The following is a 22,931-nucleotide window of genomic DNA, read 5'->3' as shown; positions in this document are numbered from 1 at the left end:
ATCATGTTTTTTTTCATATTCTCGTATTATTTTCATATTCTTAAAAAAATTTTTTCGAATATTCACGTAATAGTTAATTCATTTTTCACATTTAACATTAAATTTAGAGGATATATCATTTTGACGTATTTCAAATTTTATAAGGAAAATTATAGAAACTCACAATTTACATTTCTCTTTTATACTTATATTGACTTTTACTCAATTGACAAGACAAATATATATCCGAATTTATTTTCTTCTAATTTCGAAAATTTCTAAGTAATATATATACTTCTACACATATGTATTAATTTGAGATATATAAGGAATATTCGTAAACATAGTGTTAATGATTAAAAAAATTTAATCATTATTTAAAATTTCATGCGAAATTTAAAATAAAAAATTAAAAATCAATAAAAATTTTAAATTTTTTACAATAAAATAGCAAATAGAACATGCAATAAAAATATTTATATGTATATGTTTATAAATATTCAATATTATTTTTATAAGTCAATATTATTTTTATTTATATATTTAAAAAATTTGTATCTATTAATATAATAAATTACTATACTAATACCATATAAATCGAATTAAATAATTTAAAATTTGTTGAATAGATGAAACAAAAAAGTATAATTAAAATTTTAATAATATATTGACAAATAGATATCTGTAATAAAATAATTATAATATTATAAATAAATTAAACAAATATTAAAATAATAAAATTTAAATAAATCATAAGCATAAATTATAATTATTGAATTAAAATATATTTATCTTCCCTATTGTAAAATATTGATCAATATTATTATTTAAAGTTTTTGTACATTTTTCTTATATTTATGTAAATTATTATTATTTTATTATTTTTATTAAATTAATATAAATTAAACTAATTAAATTTTTGACAATAATATTTTTTTTTGTATTTAATGATTTTTATATTTTTTTATATTTAATATTAGATAAATATTTTATAAAATAATTTAAGAAAATTATAATATAATCGAAGATATAATTTATATATAATAGATATAATTTTAAAAAATAACTTTAAATTCGGATTAATAGTAGTTGCTTCAATAAGATTAGAATGTGCATATTTACAAATATTCTCTAGGACAATTTTAGAGAATGTTATATGGATGAAAGTCTATATCAAGAAACATGAATGAAACGGAATGCGTGCTGGTTATCGTGACGACCTGTGTCAGTCTTCATGACCTCGTTGGATTCTCAATCATATGCACCGTAGCGTCTTAAATATACGTATTGTGTATACCGTGATTAAATTACTTATATGTGAACTTCTATCTCTTTTTATTATATAATTATTAAAAGATTAAATTTAATAATTTTAATTAAATTTCAAAATTTAATCCTAAGAGAAAGAGATACTCAGATAATTAATAATGAATATATCTATAAAAATTTAATCCTATTTTTTAACAAAAATATAATTATATTTTTTCTTCATTTATATATCCGAATCATAATCATCAATAATCAGTTTCATATTCTTTTTTTTTATACAATTATAATTTAATTCATAAATATTGGAATTTATCATTTAATGAACGATTTGCAAAATTATTTAATTAATTAATAAATTAAACGATTAAAATATTTTCTGTTAACTAAAGCAATGTGATCAAATCTAGAATAAATAATATATATATATACATTGAAAAAGCAAATAAGTGAAATCTTTTATTAACAGGTATAATAATAATTTCTTTTAATTTGATAATGTTTGATTTTCAGTAAGCGGAAGAACGGGTGCAGGTGGAGGTGGTGGTGGAGGCGGTGGTGCGCCTCTTTACGGTCGTCTAGTAGCTGAGGAGCCATTACCTCCCACAGTATGTGGGGGTACCGGTACTGGTGGCGGTACCGGTGGGGTCCCACAAGAAACCCCCGCGGATATACACGCCATGCAAGCCAGGATACCCCATAGGTTTCGTGATCCAGCCACAGCACCTCTTAGGAAACTTAGTGTAGATCTCATCAAAACTTACAAGCACATCAACGAGGTGAAAGATTCTTTTTATTTTATAAATTATCTATTATTTTGATTATACAATAGAACTCCATTTATTGAAACAAAATTTTAATTTAATTTTTTTTACAAATTTGAACTATTTATCTTTTAATATGTTCAAATAAATTGAATTCTGGTGTACTTATTTGATAATTATTCAGAATAAGGGGATTTTCAATGATTTTGTTTTGAATATATGGTAAAGGAAATTTTTAATAATTTTTTTTATTCCATGTTATCACCGCTCGGTTTTAATTTTTGAGATGCAAAAAAAGATTATTATTATTCATAAAAATTTTTTTATACATATATATATATATATAAAATGTATATACACATATACATATGTAATCCATAACTGTTTATCATGTATCTATTATTTTTATAAAATTTTTATAAAAATACAGCAGGCAAAATGTATAATGGATCATCAAAGAGCATCAAAAATTTATTTATTGATAAATTATGTTGGATTTAAAATGTCAGAAATCCAATGCCGAATCCGCAGAATGCAAAAATAAAATAATAAAACAATGTAAAATAAAAAAATTATATAAAAGTAAAATTACAATGATCAAAGTTATAAATATCAATATACACGCCATCAAATATCAAAATCATTTTTGATGTTTATAACTTTATCATTTTTAATTTAATCATTATTATAATTTCAATCTTTATAATTTTGCCCAAAGATTGTTTTATATTTTATTTTAAAGATTCGTGAAATTTACTTAATCAAATCTAATCTAAGTTTGAAATTGGATTTGAAACATTTTAAATCCATTATAAATCCATGGACAAAGCTTACTCTTTGTAGGTTTTAGTTACTACTATTATGTATTTAGAACTAATAGAAACTAATAAAAAATAAATTCGATACTCGCAATTATATGCTTATACATATGCAGTTACGGATATATAAAAAAAATTCTATATAATGCTAGCAATTTTTTTTATAAATATAATTAAAAAGTAAAGTTGAATGGTAGTTATATGCAAAGAAATTATTTAAAATAACTTCTACATAAAATCCAAAAAATTATTAAAATCAATAAGAAGCTTCCTATTTTAAATTATTACCATTTTTATTTTATAAAAATAATTATATATTCATTACTATTCTCTTTATAGAATTATTAATTTATCTTTTCTCTTCTTAAATTTTTATTTATATTTATTCATAATATATTAAGTTGATATATTGAATTGAATATTAAAATATAAATGATTGAATATATATATATAAAATATATATAAATATATATAAATATAATATATATATAATATAAATAAATATATATATTATTATATATATAAATATAAATGATTGAATATTGATTATATAAATGATTGAATATATAATTTCTAAAAAATTATATTTATATTTATTATATTTATAATTATATTTATATAGCTATAAATAAATTTCATTTAATAAATAGCGAGAAAATAAATATAGAAATAAAAGTATTTAAAAAATGAATTTAATGAAATAAAAATAATTTATTATTTTTTAAGATATTAATAATAAACTTTCAATATTATACATTAAATTTTTTCTATAAAAACATAACCAATATAATCGTTTTGTAGTGTCGATCTCAATTTAAGCTATTCCTAAATATATAATAAAATATATATATAAAATCTTCAGCTGTTTCCATGAAAAATTGTAAATATTAATGATCCCTTTACTGGGACCGTCTTTAAATTCTAATCTAATTCTATTCAATACAATTGTTTCTATTCGAAGTATTACCAAAACATTTATTAATTTTTACTATTGCACGCCATTTGTTTTTATTTACAAATTGATTTTTTCTTCTCGCTCATATTTAATGTTATATTTAGTATTTGATAACTTAAATATATTTAATTTCTTGAAAATGACTGATCAGAACTTTTTAATTGTAGAAATGGATTATGAAACAATCTAGATATGAGATTGATATAACTAGATATTATCCATTATTCGATACTCATTGACGACTACTGTGTGAACTGTTGCATTAATAACATTTACATCAGCAATTAATATATTAATAATATATATATATATATATAATAAAATAATAATATATATAATAGCAATTAATATATTTAATAATATATAGCTATGTATAATATTGAAAATTTTTATTAACATTTCAGAGACTAAAAATAATAAATATTTTGATAAATATTATTTATCAAAATATTTATTAAATTTGCTTCAAATATTATATGAAATAATATTATAATTAAAATATAAAATTTTTATTTAATATTTATATAAATAAATAAATAATTTTCAATGAAAAATAGTAATTGAAATTAAAATTATAATTCATGCTATAATTTATTTGATATTATATATATATATATATAATATATTTCATATATATATAAGTTAACAATATAAACAATTTCTATTTTGTTACGTTCAAATTCAAAGTTTTAAATTTTAAGAAAAGCATTTGAATTCAGTATATAGTTAATAGTGAAAATCATCTATTAATTTTATTTTATATTATTTTTTTATAATTCTTAAAACAAATATATTAATAATCCATTTTCATTACTGTTTCTATAGATATGAAAAAAAACAATATTTTATAAAATAAAATAAGTAATGAAAAATAAACATGTAATGACATTTATAAAAAACTTCAAGGATTTTTAATTAAATTTTTAATTTTTAATAATTTTAATTAAACTTTATAATATTGTTTCATGATTTATATATCTTGAATATATTTAGAAAAAAAATCGCATTAAAAATAGAAATATTTTTCATTATAATCAAGATAAATTATGAAATCATATAAATTATAAATAAAAATAATGTTACAATTTGATATATATTCAAAAAACAGAAAAATTAAAAATATATATCAAATAAAATAAAAAAATAGAAAAAAAAATTAAACATCATTGACATAATGATAGATTCTAAAGAAAAATTCGAAGAAAATCTATCTTGCAATTCACCGACGTAAATATTGACAATTTTTATTAAATTGATTTATTTGTACTATTTACTATATAATATTATACTATAATAGTATAGTATATAATATTTTTTGTAAATTATTTTACTACGATATATTTGATCTTATAAGAAAATAACTTATAATATAGTGAATTTTTTAATGAAAAAATTATTTTTAAATATTTTAACAATTTTTATTGCAATTATTTTTAAAGTTCTTTTTTACAAGTTTCTAATGAAGAAATAGTAAAATAACTACATTCAATAACACACAAAATAACTAATTTTTTATATTTTTTTTATACTATTATTACTCGGGAATATTTTCATAATTCATAAATAATCCCATGTATTTTCGTATCTTCTTTTTATAATATTTTGAATAAATTTTTGCCTTTTTTAAATCTTCAAACTATAATATTATATATTTAATAAAATATAACTATATGAATATTTATTACGCACATATTTTTATCATTTTTAAAATATTGCTTTATTTTATGCTTGTTTTAACAATAAATATAAATATCATAATTTCTTTTTATAAATTATTTTGTAGATTACTAAAGAATACATAATTATTTTTTTTTTTAATTATATTAATAAATAAAATTCTACAATGTTTTTGAAATTAATTATTGTATAATTACTTTTTACACACAGTATATATAATTATCAAAATGACTATTATATATGTGATCATTCAAAAATTTCATGAATTGAAACATTATTTTATTCATAAGCATAAATATAAGCAGCAAAATTTCCAAGCAGTAAAATAAAATAAAAGAAATCACATTACATATTAAGTATGAAACATCTTGAAATTAAAGTTTGTAATGTACAATTGAATTAATTTTTTATATGAGATTCATGCATATATTTACAATGTTATATTTGCATTATTATATATATATATATATTATTCTATGAAATATTTATGTTACTTTTATATTACATAATAAAAATTGAGTTTTATGTTCGTAATAAATTATTTTATGAGTATATATATATTTAATGTTTTATACAAATATATATTCCTTGTAGCATTCATATATAATTTCATATTATTATCTCATTGATATTTTATATTAAAACAATTTAAAAAAATGATCACGTTGTATTTGACTAACTTCAATCTCCAAATTTTGGAAGACTTTATATATTTTTGGAATTCCAAAAATATATAAAATCTTCAAAAATTTAGAGATTAAATATACAATTTATCAATTAATAGGTTGAAGCTAATCATATGATATGGTCGATATTTTTTAAATACGTTTTTTATTATAAATTTAAATTATAAATTCAAATCAGTCTGACACAAGAAAATAATACAGTTACACTATTTTAAACGACGAAACATTCAATCATACCTGACATATATCAATATACTCAATTTCGATTATTTTATGATATGATATAATAAGCCATTTTAATATAATAGAAAAATATTATGAATGGAAAAATATTTAATTAAATAACTTTTGTAGAAATATTTTTTTGAAAAATATTTTTTGTTCCTTTACGAGATAATTCATCATTTATGTCTAAATGTAATATCCTATATATAATTTTATAATATATTTATATATTTATAGAATATTTTTAGAAAATCAAATAAAAATCAAAACAAATATAAAAATTAATATATAAAAATATCGTTTATTTATTAAGTTTATTATTGTTTATTTATTAAGTTTATTTATTTATAAACAAATAATTGAAGTTTACGTTAGACAAAATGAAACAGTTAAAATGATTTGTCTCTGTTATACTATACTTGCGTTTTATTTTATTTAACGCAAACTTAAATTATTTAGAATCAATTCTCTAAAAATTATAAGAATCTTATTATTAATAATATATTACAGTATATTATAATAAAATTATAAGAATTTATTAATAATATATAATAATAAATATTTCCAATCAAATTTAAATTTATGAAATATACATTTTTTATATTAAAGATTATTATATTTTTGAGTCAAATTTTTTTTTTAATTTATTTTATACTATTATAAAAAATATACAGACATTCCAAATTATTGTAAATTAATTAGTGTACATTGTTTCTTTTTTTTTCATTATATATAAAACTAAATAATCAATTGCTGTTAAATAATAATAATTTAATTTAAAACTAAATAATCAATTGCTGTTAAATATAGTTATATTATATAGATTAATCCATAATTTATGATTCGAAATAAAACGAAAATCAAGAAGAATAACGAGAAAGTCCATTTTCGAATAAATCAAGAGTAAAAATTTTTCAAAATACAAATAAAGTTAGCTAATTCTTTCTAAGATATGAATGAATTATTAGATAGAAAGTTATTTTAAATAATATATGAAAATAAACAAAAAATATATTTTTTTATTTAAAAATTAGTTTTTAAAGAAATTGAATTGAAAGAAATTGAATTTAAAAAAAACTCATTAATTTTGATTTTCTCAAAAAACAAAAACTTAAACGATTTTATTTATTAGATAAAATTTTATTCTGTATTTTTTATTTTTATAAAATAATGTAGAATATATTGTACAAATGTAGAATAATCATCTATTAATAGTTCATATTCAATTAAGAATTACATAATTTTATTTGTATTTGAAAATTTTTCAAATTTGATTTATTCGAAAATGAAATATACATACAATTTCATTATTGTTAATTTTCATTTTATTTTGAATTATAGAATTTTCTTGACTTCATTTATATCATAAATTTCGAATTATGGTATACTATATAATAATAATGTTATATATACTTCTATATATATATACTATAATATTTAATTTATTATAAATTAAATATATTTATTTATTTATTTATTATATTTATTTATTTAATATATTTATTTGTTAATTCATTTACCAAATATTATTTTTTTTATAAAATATTTCATAATTATTATTCTTTTTATTTTACATAGAATATAATTGAATATAATGATGATATAACGTAAATTTTATGCTATTCATAAATATATATCAATATAATATGAAATATTAAACGTAATCTATTAAATCAATAAATAAAAATCGTAATAAAAAATGAATTTAATTTTTGAATTAATTTTTTTAATAACTTATGTTATTTTTATTTGAAATTATGTTTCAATTTTTATATTCTCATATTAGATTTTTATCTTCTAAATTTATTAAATATTTATTTTATTATATATAGTTTTATATAGTTTTTTATATTTTATATAATTTTAATAATAATATTCATTTTATCTTTAAAAAAATTGAATATTAAGTAATATTAAATGAAAAAATTGAAAAATGTAATAATGTAATAAATATTAATGTAATAAATATTATATAATATAATTAATGTAATAAATATTATATAAAATATAATTAAAGAATAAAATAAATACATGTATAAAATATGTTATAATTATATTATAACATATATTATGTTATAATGTTTAAATACATTGAACATTATTAAATATGTGATACTGTTTAAATTCGTATGAAAATAATACATGTAATACGTTTTGATTCTGTTCATAATCAAATTTTCATAGAATAATTCTTTTATATTTTTGAAATTTCTTAAAAATTTAGTGTAATACAATATCTTATAAACTTCAGTATTTTTCAGTAATTTTTTGCTTTATTAATTTATTCTTTTTTTCATAGGTTTATTATGCTAAGAAAAAAAGGAGGGCGCAACAGATGCAAGGAGAAGATGGTTCCCATAAAAAAGAAAGAAAATTGTACAACGATGGTTGGGATGACGATAATCATGATTATATTATCAAAAATGGGGAAAAGTTCCTCGATCGTTATGAGATCGATTCGCTAATAGGTAAAAAAGCTATATATAATAAAAATATTATATATTATTTATTTTTGTTGAATTATTCTTTAAATTTATAAAATATCGTATATTTTATTAATTTATTGATTGATAAATATTATATAAATATATAATTATATAAATATATAAATTACCATATATTGATAATAAACCATAAATTGATTTATGATAAATATAAGAAAAAATAGACTTATCTTTTTTTTTATATTTATTGTATATTTTTATTATTTTTTTTTAATACTTAAAAATTATTTTAAAAATATTTGTAATCCAAAATTAATACAAATGTAATTTTGAATATTTTTATATTATTATTATTATATTATATTATATTATATTATATTATATTATATCATATTATATTATATTACAATCTTCTATAATATTATCTTCTATAATATTATTTGATATATTATATATTTAGTGATTTAATATATATCAAAAAGTAAATAATAAATTTTTAAAAAATAATAAAAAAAATATTATTTATTTATTTAAAATTGAGAAAGTATTTAATTAATTTATATAAAAAAAAAGATAAGTCTGAATAAATTTCGAAATGTAAAAATAAATAGTTATAAATAATTCAAATTTTGTAACTATCTTCTAACTTGTAATACAATTTTTTTTTCTATAACTTCTATCTAATTTATCAAATATTAAATAATTATGAATTATCAAATAAATTCAATAAAAGATGTTAGTTTTAAAGCGATTATTTTTGATTCTCTTATTCAATTATATCTTTTGATGTTTATATTATAAATGTAACAGTTCTCTTTAATGATAAATTCAGAAAAAAATTTTTTCAAAGAAATATGTATAGAATAATAATATATAGAAATTGTATAGATTTATTTAGAAATAAAAATCTTCTTAGAAAAGACGAAAGAAAAGGAAAAGTTTATTTACATAAACTAATATTTACATAATTATTTTATTGTAATATAGAAATAAATAACATTATAAATTTTAAATATTAATGATTTTAACCATTTTTTAAATATTTATCTTATTAAATATCTGTTTTTATATTATATTAATAAGGTACGTTTTCTTCTATTTTATTTCCAGTATTATTTTTAATAAAAATATTCTTCTTAAATATACTTAATATGAATATTTAAGTTTTAATTATTCAATTTAATTAAAAAACTTAAATATAATTTTTTTAATATATATACATAATATCTTTATAAATAATAATATAGATACAATGATCACAATTTAAAACATTAAGTATTTATATTTATAGGTAAAGGTAGTTTTGGCCAAGTAGTAAAAGCGTTTGATCATGAAGAACAAACGCAAGTGGCAATAAAAATTATCAAGAACAAAAAACCTTTTCTAAATCAAGCGCAAATCGAAGTGAGGCTATTAGAAATGATGAACAGGGCGGATACCGACAACAAATATTATATAGGTTGGTTATTTATTATTATTATATTTTATTATTATACCAAATACATTATACATTATAATATTTTTTGTACATATAAAATGAATATTTAATAACTGAAATAGATTATAACTTAATTTCAAATAAAGATAAAATAAAGTGTATAAAAAAAATTTTTGCAATGTTTAACAAATTTTATTATTCTATTGTATAATACAATATGAAGTGTAATTATATTTCTTTTTAAATAGAAGTTTAAGATCTTTTTTGAATAAGTTAGTTTTTATATATAAGAAATATGAATTAAAATTATTGAATATTCAATATTTCTAAAAGTATTTTGCATTTTTTGAAAATTTACAATATATATTTAAACGTTATTTCGTTACTATTTTATATATTTGTTAGTATATTTTTAGTATATATTATATATTTTTTTAATATATTATATTCAATAATAGTAACATTGTAACAAATTTTATTTTTTTCTTATTTTGTAACCTTCAATAGACATTTCTTATAGATTTTAATGTTCTTAATATAAAAACTATTTTCTTTCAAAATCTATAGTTTTTGAAAACAATTTTTAACAAGTTTTATATTTTTATACTTTACAATAATAGTTATTATTCTTGATACAAAGAATATAATTTTATAGATCTTTTTGAATAAATAAATAAATTTAAAAAATCTGAATATATTTAAAAAATGATCAAGTTAAAAGAATATCAAAAACAAATTCATTTCTGCTGGTATTTTAAGTTCATATTATAAGTTCATATATTTCGTAAACTAATTTTAAAATATTTAATTATATTATGTAATAAAAGAGAATTTTCTGCTAAGAAAAACATTAAGGAAAGTTATAAAGTCATTTTTGTTTCCAATATAGAAGCAAAATAGTTTGATAAAATGTTGTGATAATAATATATGTATAATAGTATATAATAGTATATATATAATGATAAGTAATATAATGATCACGATTCCAATACATATGTGACAAAATGATCATCATTATTGTAACATTGTTTGATTGTTTGATTGAATGTTTTATCAAATTATTTTACTTTTATATTAAAGGAAATAAAAATGATTTTATAGTTTTGTCTTGATATTTTTCTTAATAGAAAGTTCTATCATGTAATATGATTAGAAATTTTTCTAAATCCTTAATTTATGAAATAATTATAATATATTAAAAATTAGCAAAAATAGATATAGATAGATAGATGTTTTGAGTATTTTTTCAAATTTAATTATTATTTAAACATATTTAAATATTTATAATTAAACTATTTATATCATTTACAGAATCATTTCCAGAATCAACAGGAATTGAATAAATATTATTATAAAAGCACAAAGCACTAATAAATTCTTTTAAAATTGATTTTTTCAAAAACTATGGAAAAAACAAGACTAAAAATTCATATTAAAATTTTCAGCATATTAAAATCTATAAATATCTATTGAATATTATAAAACCAGATAAATATTAAAATGATAATTAAATAAATAACTATGAAATGAAAATCAAATTACTATCATATTTATTAATACAATTATATTCTTATTACAATTATATTTCTTGATCTTATATACATAATTACATTACATATATTTATAATATAAATAATTTTCAGTCAATATTCATTTAATTTCAAGAAATATATTGATTTATTCTTAAATATATCTTCTTAATGATTTTTGTTAATAAAAAAAAAGAATTATATCAAGTTTAGAAAATAATAGAAATAATTATAATTAATAAAAACTATAATTAATAAAAACTAATAAAAAATTATAATTAATAACTAATAAAAAAATATTAAATAAAAACATTAATTTATGAATAATACTATATGTTGTTATTATATCTTTTCATAATACATAGATAATGAAAAATTATTTAATGGAACTATTTAATAAAAAAAATGATTTGATATAGTCATATATAGTCATATATATATTTATTCCTAAAAGATCATGAAATTCAATTTAAAAATATTCATATAATTAAACCTTCTAATTATATTGATATATCTGAAAAAATTACATAATAGGATAATGGAACTTGCTAAACAATATAAAATTTTTCTCCATTTTTCTATTTTTTTTAATTTTTAAAATTATAATCCATTGCAGTTATTTGAATCATCTTGAATATAATATACTATTTATGTAAAATTATTAATATTGTATTAAATTAAATTAAACTTTTTAATTACAGTTAAACTAAAAAGGCATTTTATGTGGCGAAATCATTTATGTCTGGTATTCGAACTGTTATCATATAATCTGTATGATCTACTTAGAAATACAAATTTTCGAGGAGTGTCATTGAATTTAACAAGGAAGTTTGCACAGCAACTGTGTACTGCCCTTTTGTTCCTGTCTACACCGGAATTGAACATCATTCACTGTGATCTGAAACCTGAAAACATACTTTTGTGCAATCCCAAACGAAGTGCGATAAAAATAGTAGATTTTGGTAGTTCGTGTCAACTTGGACAAAGAGTAAGTAATATTATAGTTTGATAATTGATAATATAATTTTGAAGCTAATTATTAATTTTATTTACAGATATATCAGTATATTCAATCCAGGTTTTATCGATCTCCTGAAGTCTTATTAGGAATACCTTATGATCTTGCGATAGACATGTGGAGTCTAGGATGTATTTTAGTTGAAATGCATACAGGAGAACCTTTATTCAGTGGGGCCAACGAGGTAATAAATATTAAATTATATTAAAAATTTGTATTTTTATATAATGTAATATAATAAAATTATTTAATATTTTAATTAATTTATTTTATATATTATATATTCCATTTAATGTATTCAAAATTTTATTATATAATTAAATATTATATATCAAATCATGTTCAATTACAAATTTATGATATATATAAAAAATATGATATATTATATATATATATATATAAGTTATATATATTATATTATATATATAAAGTATTAATATATTGGGATTTTTTAATCTTTTTAAAAAATCGATTTTAAAGAAGAAATACCAAAGTTAATGTAAAAAGATTAAAGCTTATTTATTAAGTTATAAATTATTATTAAGTTTATGTTAGGCAAAGCAAGACAGAAACAATAACTTTTATATCTAATATTTGTTCTCATCTCGCTTTATTTAATATAAACTTAAATTATTAATTAATTATAATAAATACTAATTTAAATTTTAAGTGACTTTTTATATTAATCGTTGTTTTGCTTTCTAGAATTAATTTTTTAAAAATGATTTGAATATATTAACATTTTGAATAATACATTGCTATATAGTTGTTATTAAAAAATAAATATTATTTATATATTTTTCTATTTTATAGGTCGATCAAATGAATAAAATCGTAGAAGTATTAGGAATGCCACCGAAACATATATTGGACCAAGCGCACAAGGCGCGGAAATACTTTGACAAAGTCCCCACGGATGGCTCGTATGTGCTGAAAAAGTCAAAGGATGGTAAAAAGTACAAACCTCCTGGTACGAGACGCTTACATGATATCTTAGGTGTCGAAAACGGAGGCCCTGGTGGTAGAAGGATAGGTGAACCTGGTCATTCAATTTCTGATTACCTCAAATTTAAAGACTTGATTCTGCGAATGCTGGATTTTGATCCGAAAACAAGAGTGACGCCATATTATGCACTTCAGCACAATTTCTTTAAGCGAACAGCCGATGAGGGGACCAACACGAATATTGCTGCTGCCAATAGTGCTAACACGAGCCCAGCAGTAGTATCGATGAGCCAAGATCATGGTAAGTTATTAAAGATTTCATAATATATAAAGCATCATTTTTTGCTTAATGGATCATTTTACACACGTGACAAAATAAAAATATTCTCCTTTTTAATTTGGGATTTTTTCTATTACTGTTAATTTTAATTTGAACAATTTATATATAGAACGTATTATTATACCGAACGTTAAATTATACATTTAAATTATTTCCGTTACTGTTAAAAGAAAAAATTATAAAATAAAGTTTAAATAATTTCAAAATGTGCATCTGAAATTCACATTGAAGATTTTTTTCAAAATCATCAACATTTTTTTTTTATTATTACATTAATTTTATATTAATATATTCTTCTAGTACTAGCTTTTCGCATTAATATATTTCTGCAATCTTATTTTTTATAGCATTTCATAAAATTCATTCTTTCATATTATTTAACATTATTTGAAGTTAATAGATTTTAAACCATAAAAAATAATTTATTAATTCAGTGATAAATCAGGTTTTGTCCAACTGATCAAGTAATATTTATACCAAGTTTTATCCATCTGTTAAATAAATATATTTAATATTGTATTTAATATATATTTATTACATTTTATATTCTTATAGTATTATTTATAATATGATAATATTTTTAAAATATCATCCAAAATGTAAAATTTCAGATAGAAATTCTTTAAATTTTTCATCATTTTCATTTCAATAAAAAATCGATGATTTTGCCTTTTAAAATATGTATGTATGTCATACATATATTATATCCATTATCCATAATTGATAAAAATAAAATATCTTTATAAATTTTTTTTTATTAAATTTTTTATTAAATGTCTTGAAATCATTTAAATTCTTTTTTTTATTGTTTTTTATTTTTAATAGTAATAGAAATAATTTAGATATTCAATTTAATCACTCTGTATAATACATTATTTTATTTTCATAGATAAGATTTTTAAACATTGATTAAGTTGTGCTACATTGGTTTAATATTTCGGTAAAACAGTTTATATTATATAAATATATTATATATTTAACAGCACACAAGAAATATTAGATAGATAATTTAATTTTTTTTTATATCAATTTTAAATAGTCTTATATATTTTTTATTTCTAAAATAATATTTATCAAAGAAACGCACGTATTCTTTATAATCTAAGATGTATAATAATTATGAAATTTATGCAAATAAGCGCTCTGTGTGTATAAAAGATAGATTTTCAAAAATTATGCTATGTATCGCTTAACAAGTACACAACTTTAATAAATACACAGTTAGCAATCTCACATAATTATTTTTTTAAATTTGTAATTTTGTGGTTTATTATTTCAATATACATGAAATTTTTTATAATCTTGTATTTGAGAAAACTAAATGAATTCCAGAAATATCAATAATTATTTTCACTTGCTTCTTATATGATAATATGATGATATAGCAATATTTTTCTTATACAGCTAAATTTTATTTTTTAATATAAAATATATAAAATCTAATTAAGGCAACAAAATATTTATTTTTTAATTCATGATTTAATATTCAATCAAATTTAAGCTTTTATGATGATTTAGAAACATTATATATAAAAATTAATGAATTAAAGAAATACAATGACTCTTGTTGTGAATTTTTAAGAAATTGTTTGGCATTGTATTGAAGATTTAGGCAGGTTTTAATTTGTGCAGAAAATAAAATATTTTATGACACGATTATTTTGTAATAGAGCAAGTTAATCAGCTTATATAATAATAGAAAAAATCATTTTATAATATATAAAATAAATAAAAGATTGATATTTTTTATTTTCTGCGCAAACTAAACAATACTTGTTGTTGCCCGTAGATATGATGGGGGGACAATACGTGGCTCGATGACTGTCGTATCCGCGGGGCGGCGACGACCTGTCCTAGGCCCCAACCCTAATCTTACTTACTAACATAAGTAAGTTCTGTCTAACAAACAATCCTACAAGCTAAAAGACTAACATTGTCCCTAATAATCATATCCTGACCTCGGATGTAACATACGACGCCTTGCTTGCTTAAACAAAAGAATTAGTACTTTTAATTTTTTTTCTTTTAAGTGATACACGGATTCATATTGATGGCCCGTGTTTCAATATTTTGATATATATTCAGTATATTCTTATAAATTATATTTATTGTAAAATTATTATTCTAATTACTTAAGAATGCCTTTGTCAATATAAAATATATTAGAATTTAAAAACAATGAAAATTAAATAGTATCATGGGAATATATTCTTTATAATTTATATCCATAATTATAAGAAATCAAAAATAAATAATAATTATATGCATAACATATATTAAATTTTATTTCAATTTATGACTTTTATTAATTATTTCATTGCAAAGAACATATTCCTATTAAAAGTAATTGAATTGCATATCTGTTTTAAGTTTTTATTCTGTAGATTTTTTTATTGTCTTGGAATTTATTTTATGCATGCTTTAATTGCCTGCATATAGCACGTTCAGAAGTGCATCTTCGTTATATAATGTGAGAAATATTAAATTTCATCGTTTCAGTAATCTAAGATTATAAATATTCCATTAATTTACATATCTGCATATCCATCACTTTAAGTTTTAGTTTTTTTAATCTAAAGTTAGTTTTTTTAATCTAAAATTTTTTCTTCTTCTCTTACATATTCCTTTTTTAAGATGAATATCTGAATATTTATTGAAAGATAAATCATAAATTATAATTGTAATTTTATACGCACAAGAAAATAAACATTTGGAAACGAATTTTAAAATGTAGAATAAGACGATTTTAAAGAGTAATATAGAAAATTATTTTTTAATTGATCGCATTTAATAATGAATGCAAAATACAAAATTTAATCACTTTTGATTTATTTTATGTTTATATATGTATTTTACAAGTTTTTATCAATTTATTATTAAAATTATCCTTTAAATTTTATAACATTAGTAAAAAATAATAAGAAAACTTATCATGTTTAAAATATAATTCATATATTAATAATCATAAAATATTTACTCAAATATAATTAAGCTTTATTAAATAAATTATATTATTTATAAATATAATTTCGAAAATTGTAATAAATTTTTTATTCATAAGAAATTTAAATTTATAAACAAATATTGAAACAATACTATAATAAATTTTTATGTATTATATTTATTTTTACTATTATATAATATTTTAAAACCAGAATATGTATGTTAGTCTGGTTTAGAATTTATAATTAGATTTTGTATATTATGTTACTTAAAATTTATATTAATTATTTGTTATTTGCTTATTTCAATTATTTATTTTACAATAATTGGTTATTTTAAAATATAAAAAGCATATTTTTATGTCTATTTTAATAGATATATAGTATTTTATAATATTTTTAATTTTAATTAAGATTATTCTTAACTAATTATCATATATTTACATAACTCTTATTTATATAAATTAAAATTATAATAGATTTATATTATAGATTCATAAAAAATACAACTCTTAGAAATCGTCTTTCGATTTAAATTATATCAATTATAATTTTGATAAAATATATTTTATATTTTATTAATAATTATATTAATAATTAGATTAATAATATTGCAATCAATTTCAAATTTTTTATTTTTTCAATTATTCAAAGATAAAGATATAGAATTAATTATTGCTTTAATATCGATAAATAACTAGTATATATAATAATAAAATCAAATTAAATTCAGTGCCTGGAATGTATCTTCGTAGTATTTTGAAATCTTTTTTATTTATTTCAATTTTCTCATAGTGACGTTCTATTGTAAGAGCTAGTAAATTGGATGATTTTTGCATTAGTGTGAAAATAATTTTACATTGTTTGTCGATCTAAGATTATATTTTTTTAATGTCCTAGGACTGGTAACCATGTCAGGACAGGGAAGTAACAACAGTGGCAATCCGATGCAAATATCAAGTCTCCCTGGTGGCTATCAGCCTATGGAGTGCGATTCATCGCCTCGTCATTTAGGGAATCGACGTGTCATAACAACAAATTATTCGTCAACTTCAGCCACTGGGGTGTCTGCATCCGGGCCGATGTCCATGCAATCTGTAGACAGTTCCCTGATACAAAGCTCTCTTGGATCGTATAATAGCCTAATTCTCCCTGGTATATCCCATCTGCCTGCGATGATGACCTCACCAATGATTCAGCAGCAGAACTTTTACAATTATAGTTATTCAACGACTGATACGCACGGAATAGTCAGACAACCGTCGACAGTCTCAACCGGTAAACAAAGAGATCCGGAAAGAGAAGACAGTCCTATGGTTGGAGTATGCGTCCAGCAGAGTCCAGTTGCTATTCACTGAAACGAAAAGAAATAAAAAGAACTGCGACGACGGTCGATACGTATTGTCGTCACGATAGCGGTACCGTCAAAAATATATATTAGGTGATTATATATACTGTATATACAAAGTTCATGATGATACCACAAAACCTGTTGTACTGTTTATGAAAAGAAAAAAAAAAGGAGGGAAATGAGAACGGGAAATAGGAAAAGTCCTTCCCCGTTGCATTGCTTTGCATTTCATCGTTTTGTTATCCACAAAAAACATTGTGAAATAAAAACAATTATATTAATATTATTGCATAAACGTGTTGAAAAAATGCTATAATAATTAGTAAGAATTGCTTCAATTTAAAAGCTTAAAAAAAAAAAAAAAAAAAAAAAACATTTAAAAGACAGAAGTTAATTAGTCGTTTGACAATTTCTCTGCTCGTTTATAAAAAAAATAAGCTTTATATATGAGCGGCTCTTTTAAAAGAAGAAAGAAAAAAAGAACAAAGATGAACAAATTAAATTAAAAAATATACGAAGGAATGCAAAGGAAAACATAAGGGAAGCTTCTTTTTTTTTCCATTATTTTTTCTTTCCCTTCTTAGTTTTTTTTTTATTTATGTATCTCTTAAGAAGCCGACTGGTCTTACATTGGGCACGGATATACTACGTCCGGCACAGAAGCTTATGATATTTTGCTTATGAGCACGGACAGACAAACATGGTCTAGTGAGGATGAACCCAGCTGGCCTCTCGGGTCCTGCCCGATTCTGCAAACACTCCAAATGCTTTAGTCGCGTGCAAACGTCGTTAACAAATTTTGGCACCCAAATTGTGTGGCCTAGAGAGCGAAAAAGTGATAATTACTATTATTAAAAATGCATTAACAAAAGAAAAAATAAGAATTACCAGTGTAAGCATATACTCCAATAGAGTTTTATACACAATGTCACGAATGTAAACAGTTTAGCAAGTAATTGCTAGCAAACAGTCGCGTCAAATGCTAGTTATTTGTACAATATATATAGATAAATGATAAGAGTGCAGCTTTAGAATTTAGCTTTTAAGTGTGAAAGAGGAGGACACTGACATTGTAAACTCGACTCTTTTATTTACTTTGATGAATAGAAAAGAGGACGTTGCAAACGTCAGTTTGTTACTGATAAAGAACTTTAAACAAACGAGGTTTGCATGATTTAACAACAATACATATTTATACAGAAGACAGTAATAAGAAAGTTAAAAGGCAGTATACACGTAAGATTGATCAAGATTGATATAATCATACAAAAACCTAGATACTTTATAATAAATGATACGCGCGTACTCATACATATGTTTCTAATGGCAGTCGTAATTGATTTTTGCCGTTTCACTTTGGTAATTATAATGTTATTTATATTATATTAATATATCTTCGGCATAAGTTTATAACCGTTTTCTGGCATTTTTTTTTTTCAAGTTTCGATAATTATATATCGATCAATAATTCTTCTAATAAATTTTTCGCATCTTTTTTATATTTGATTCTAGAGTATAAAACTTAAATACATAAATTTCTCAATGCCAGAATGCGAAATATTAATAAACATAAATAAATTGTGTCAATAATGGTAAGATAATATGAATGAAACACGATGAATAATGTACATTTTCGATACTTATTAATAACATATATTGCAACAAATAATTCTTGAGATAATTTGCATGTTTCTATTCTTTGTTGTGCGTATACATAAAACAGATTAATTTTTAAAATTATTTTATGATATTTTATTGACCGTTTTGTATTATTTTATATAAATGAAATATAAATTCAATGATAAATATAAATATTTTATTGTATGCAATATGATGTCAGCTTTTTATTGGATTATTCGAAGCATACGATGACATAATTTTAGCATTGATTAATCAAATTTTTAATATTCTGTTTTTAATAACGCTTATTGTGGGGAAAAGGGGAATTTTTTCATTTGTAATATTATAATTTACATGACTTCAACAATTAAAATGTGAAAACATTAAGAATATTTTTACGCATTGTTTTCTAGAGAAAAAGTTTTGCTATGTACCTCAAAAAAAATTTCAAATTTGTATTAATTTATCTTTATTTTTCATTATACGAATTATGAATGAGAATAGAATGTTTGACGAGAATTGCTTTAGATAAGCTGTTTAGAATTCTGCATTTTTTAAATATTTGCAATGTGAAGATTTACTAATAGATGTAATGACTCGCAAAACAACATTCGTTCGAATTCATAGATTTCTAAACTTTCGAGTAATGAAAAACTTATATATTAGTATTTTTACTTCGCCCTAATATATGACGATCATTGCTTATGTTATGTTAATTTTAAAAAATATAACGAAGTTTTGTTTTAAGTAGAATAAATGAGAAATGACAAACGCAATTGTGTAAATTCGATCTAAAATTATAATTACTAACAACCATGAAATTATTCAAATTTTTATTAATGAAAAACATTTGCCGTAATGATATTTCTCATAACTTTATAAAATAACTATATAACTTTATAAAAAGAGTGTGAGAAAGAGAGAATGAAAAAAGAAAATAAAAGAGTATGAGAGAGAGGGAATGAAAGATAAAAAAAAAAAGAGAGAATAATTTTTCAAACAGAAAACATTGTTTGTTAGATTTGATCATGATTTTTTATGACAAATTCTGACATTTGGATGATTTTGTTGAACGGCAAAAATCAGTACGCTCTATAAATATAGACAAAATGTGTGATAAACTCACGCATGCCCTCTTCCGAATTTTCGATATTACGTATTGTGTTCATTAGTCCTGCTTCTTTATTTTTTTTTATTTATATATTTTAATATAGAAAAAATTCATTTTTAATAAAATCATAGCATGAAAAATTGTATTATAAAACACATTATTTTTTTAATTTTTTTTTTTTCTTTAAAAAGAAGCAAAGAAAAATTTAAAAAGAAATTGACTTTTGAGTACAATACGATTTTTTTGAATATATTATCGAAGCATTTTCTCATCTAACAATTATTGATTTTTAATAAAAAATTAAGATTTAAATTATTTCTAGTTACTTTGATAGAAAAATGATTAATTCTATCGTATCATTTATTAATAAATTTAGAAGTTACTTGCAAACAAAATAATTATTACATAAAATTTATATTTAAAATCCATTCAAAAAAGAAAGAGAAAATGTTTTAAATACAATTTTATTAATTATTAATCTTAAAAATACTCGGAAGAGTGGTGGTTGATTATTCGGAAAAAAAAGAAATTGATCAAAGAAAAATATATGTCGAATAATAAAAAAAATTAAAAAATCTTTTGTTAGAAAGTGAAATTCATATTATATAGCAATAGATTGATTTTAAACGCGCCAATTAATTTTTCATATAAAAACTTTTTACACAGAGAATACGTTACAAAATATTTTCATATTTTTCCATTCGTAATGTATACGTTTCTTATAGTTTTTGTACCCTGGAGAAATTTGTCCACTCAACAATTGTCGCAAAATGTAGAGTATTTATGCCAATTAGCAAACAACAAAGTTGTATACATAAATAGCATAAGAACCGATCACGAGATTTGTGTTTCAAATAATTTCTCTTATATCAATCATAATGAATGAAATATATAACTTTGTTTTTGATATATCATTAAAGGTCTTTATATATCTTTTATTAATTATTATATATCTTCATAAATTTATTTAAAAGAAATAAAAACTTATCATTTTACTTTTTTATATTAAAAAAAATTAAAATCATCAAAAATTTAAAACTTACTTTTTGTTATTTTTTTATTCAAATGTAAATTATATAGAAATATTATATAAAAATAATCATTTTAAAAATCATTTAATTTTTAAATTAAATTCTTTGAAACACATTGTGACCGGATTAAAATACCATAAGTTTCCTAACGTCATGTGTAAAAACATTGTGTTCAGAAAATATACTATAATACGACTGATATATGCCCGTTATGCAAATTGCGAATATCTATCGAGAAGAAATGATAAATACACATCAATCATTTCGATTTCTTGTTTGATGATCGTATATGCTAACCGGTATAAAAATATAAGGAATGAATACAGAAAAACTGAATTAAGAAAAACCGATTTATTAAAATGAAAATTAACAAGCCTCCATACAAGATGAAGAAAAAGTTGTATTTATCCTGTAAACATTTTCATATTATATTATATTATATTACATTATATTATATTATTATTGCTATTATTACTACTACTACTACTATTATTATTACTATTACTAATATTATTTTTATTATTATTTATCCTGCTATTACTTCTATTGTTATTATTATTATTATTACTATTATGATTATGATTAATATTTTAATTATTGTCCTTATTATGATTATTACCATTACTCTTATTGTTATTACCACTGCTAACACTATTCCTACTATTATTATTATTATTATTATTATTATTATTATATTATTATTATTATCATCATCACTACTATTTCTACTACTTTGACTTTTTTATTATTAAATTACCAATAATACTATTCTACAACTACTATTTTTACTAT

At 19.7% G+C, this 22,931-nt stretch overlaps 1 protein-coding gene across 2 annotated transcripts in view; it reads left to right on the top strand.

The window, feature by feature from the left end:
- LOC122719231 (serine/threonine-protein kinase minibrain) overlaps positions 1-21,292 on the top strand; it is a 61,302-nt gene extending 40,010 nt beyond the window's left edge. The window contains exons 2-9 of one of the 2 annotated variants that reach the window (XR_006347549.1): positions 1,759-2,024; positions 8,670-8,838; positions 10,106-10,273; positions 12,483-12,769; positions 12,837-12,983; positions 13,613-14,045; positions 17,927-18,467; positions 18,990-21,292. Coding sequence is in view for 1 of the 2 variants with exons in the window: in XM_043944882.1 (XP_043800817.1) it covers positions 1,759-2,024; positions 8,670-8,838; positions 10,106-10,273; positions 12,483-12,769; positions 12,837-12,983; positions 13,613-14,045; positions 17,927-18,384 (1,928 nt within the window). In the remaining variant the exon portion in view is untranslated. Of the gene's footprint in view, positions 1-1,758; positions 2,025-8,669; positions 8,839-10,105; positions 10,274-12,482; positions 12,770-12,836; positions 12,984-13,612; positions 14,046-17,926; positions 18,762-18,989 lie in introns of those variants that run through there. The other variant, XM_043944882.1, reaches the window with a different exon arrangement.
- The last annotated feature ends 1,639 nt before the right edge of the window (positions 21,293-22,931 follow it).

Source organism: Apis laboriosa, unplaced genomic scaffold (genome assembly GCF_014066325.1).
Source record: "Apis laboriosa isolate Shangri-la unplaced genomic scaffold, ASM1406632v1 scaffold71_cov137, whole genome shotgun sequence".
NCBI classification, from domain to species: domain Eukaryota; kingdom Metazoa; phylum Arthropoda; class Insecta; order Hymenoptera; family Apidae; genus Apis; species Apis laboriosa.
This window is presented reverse-complemented; position numbering and strand designations above follow the sequence as displayed.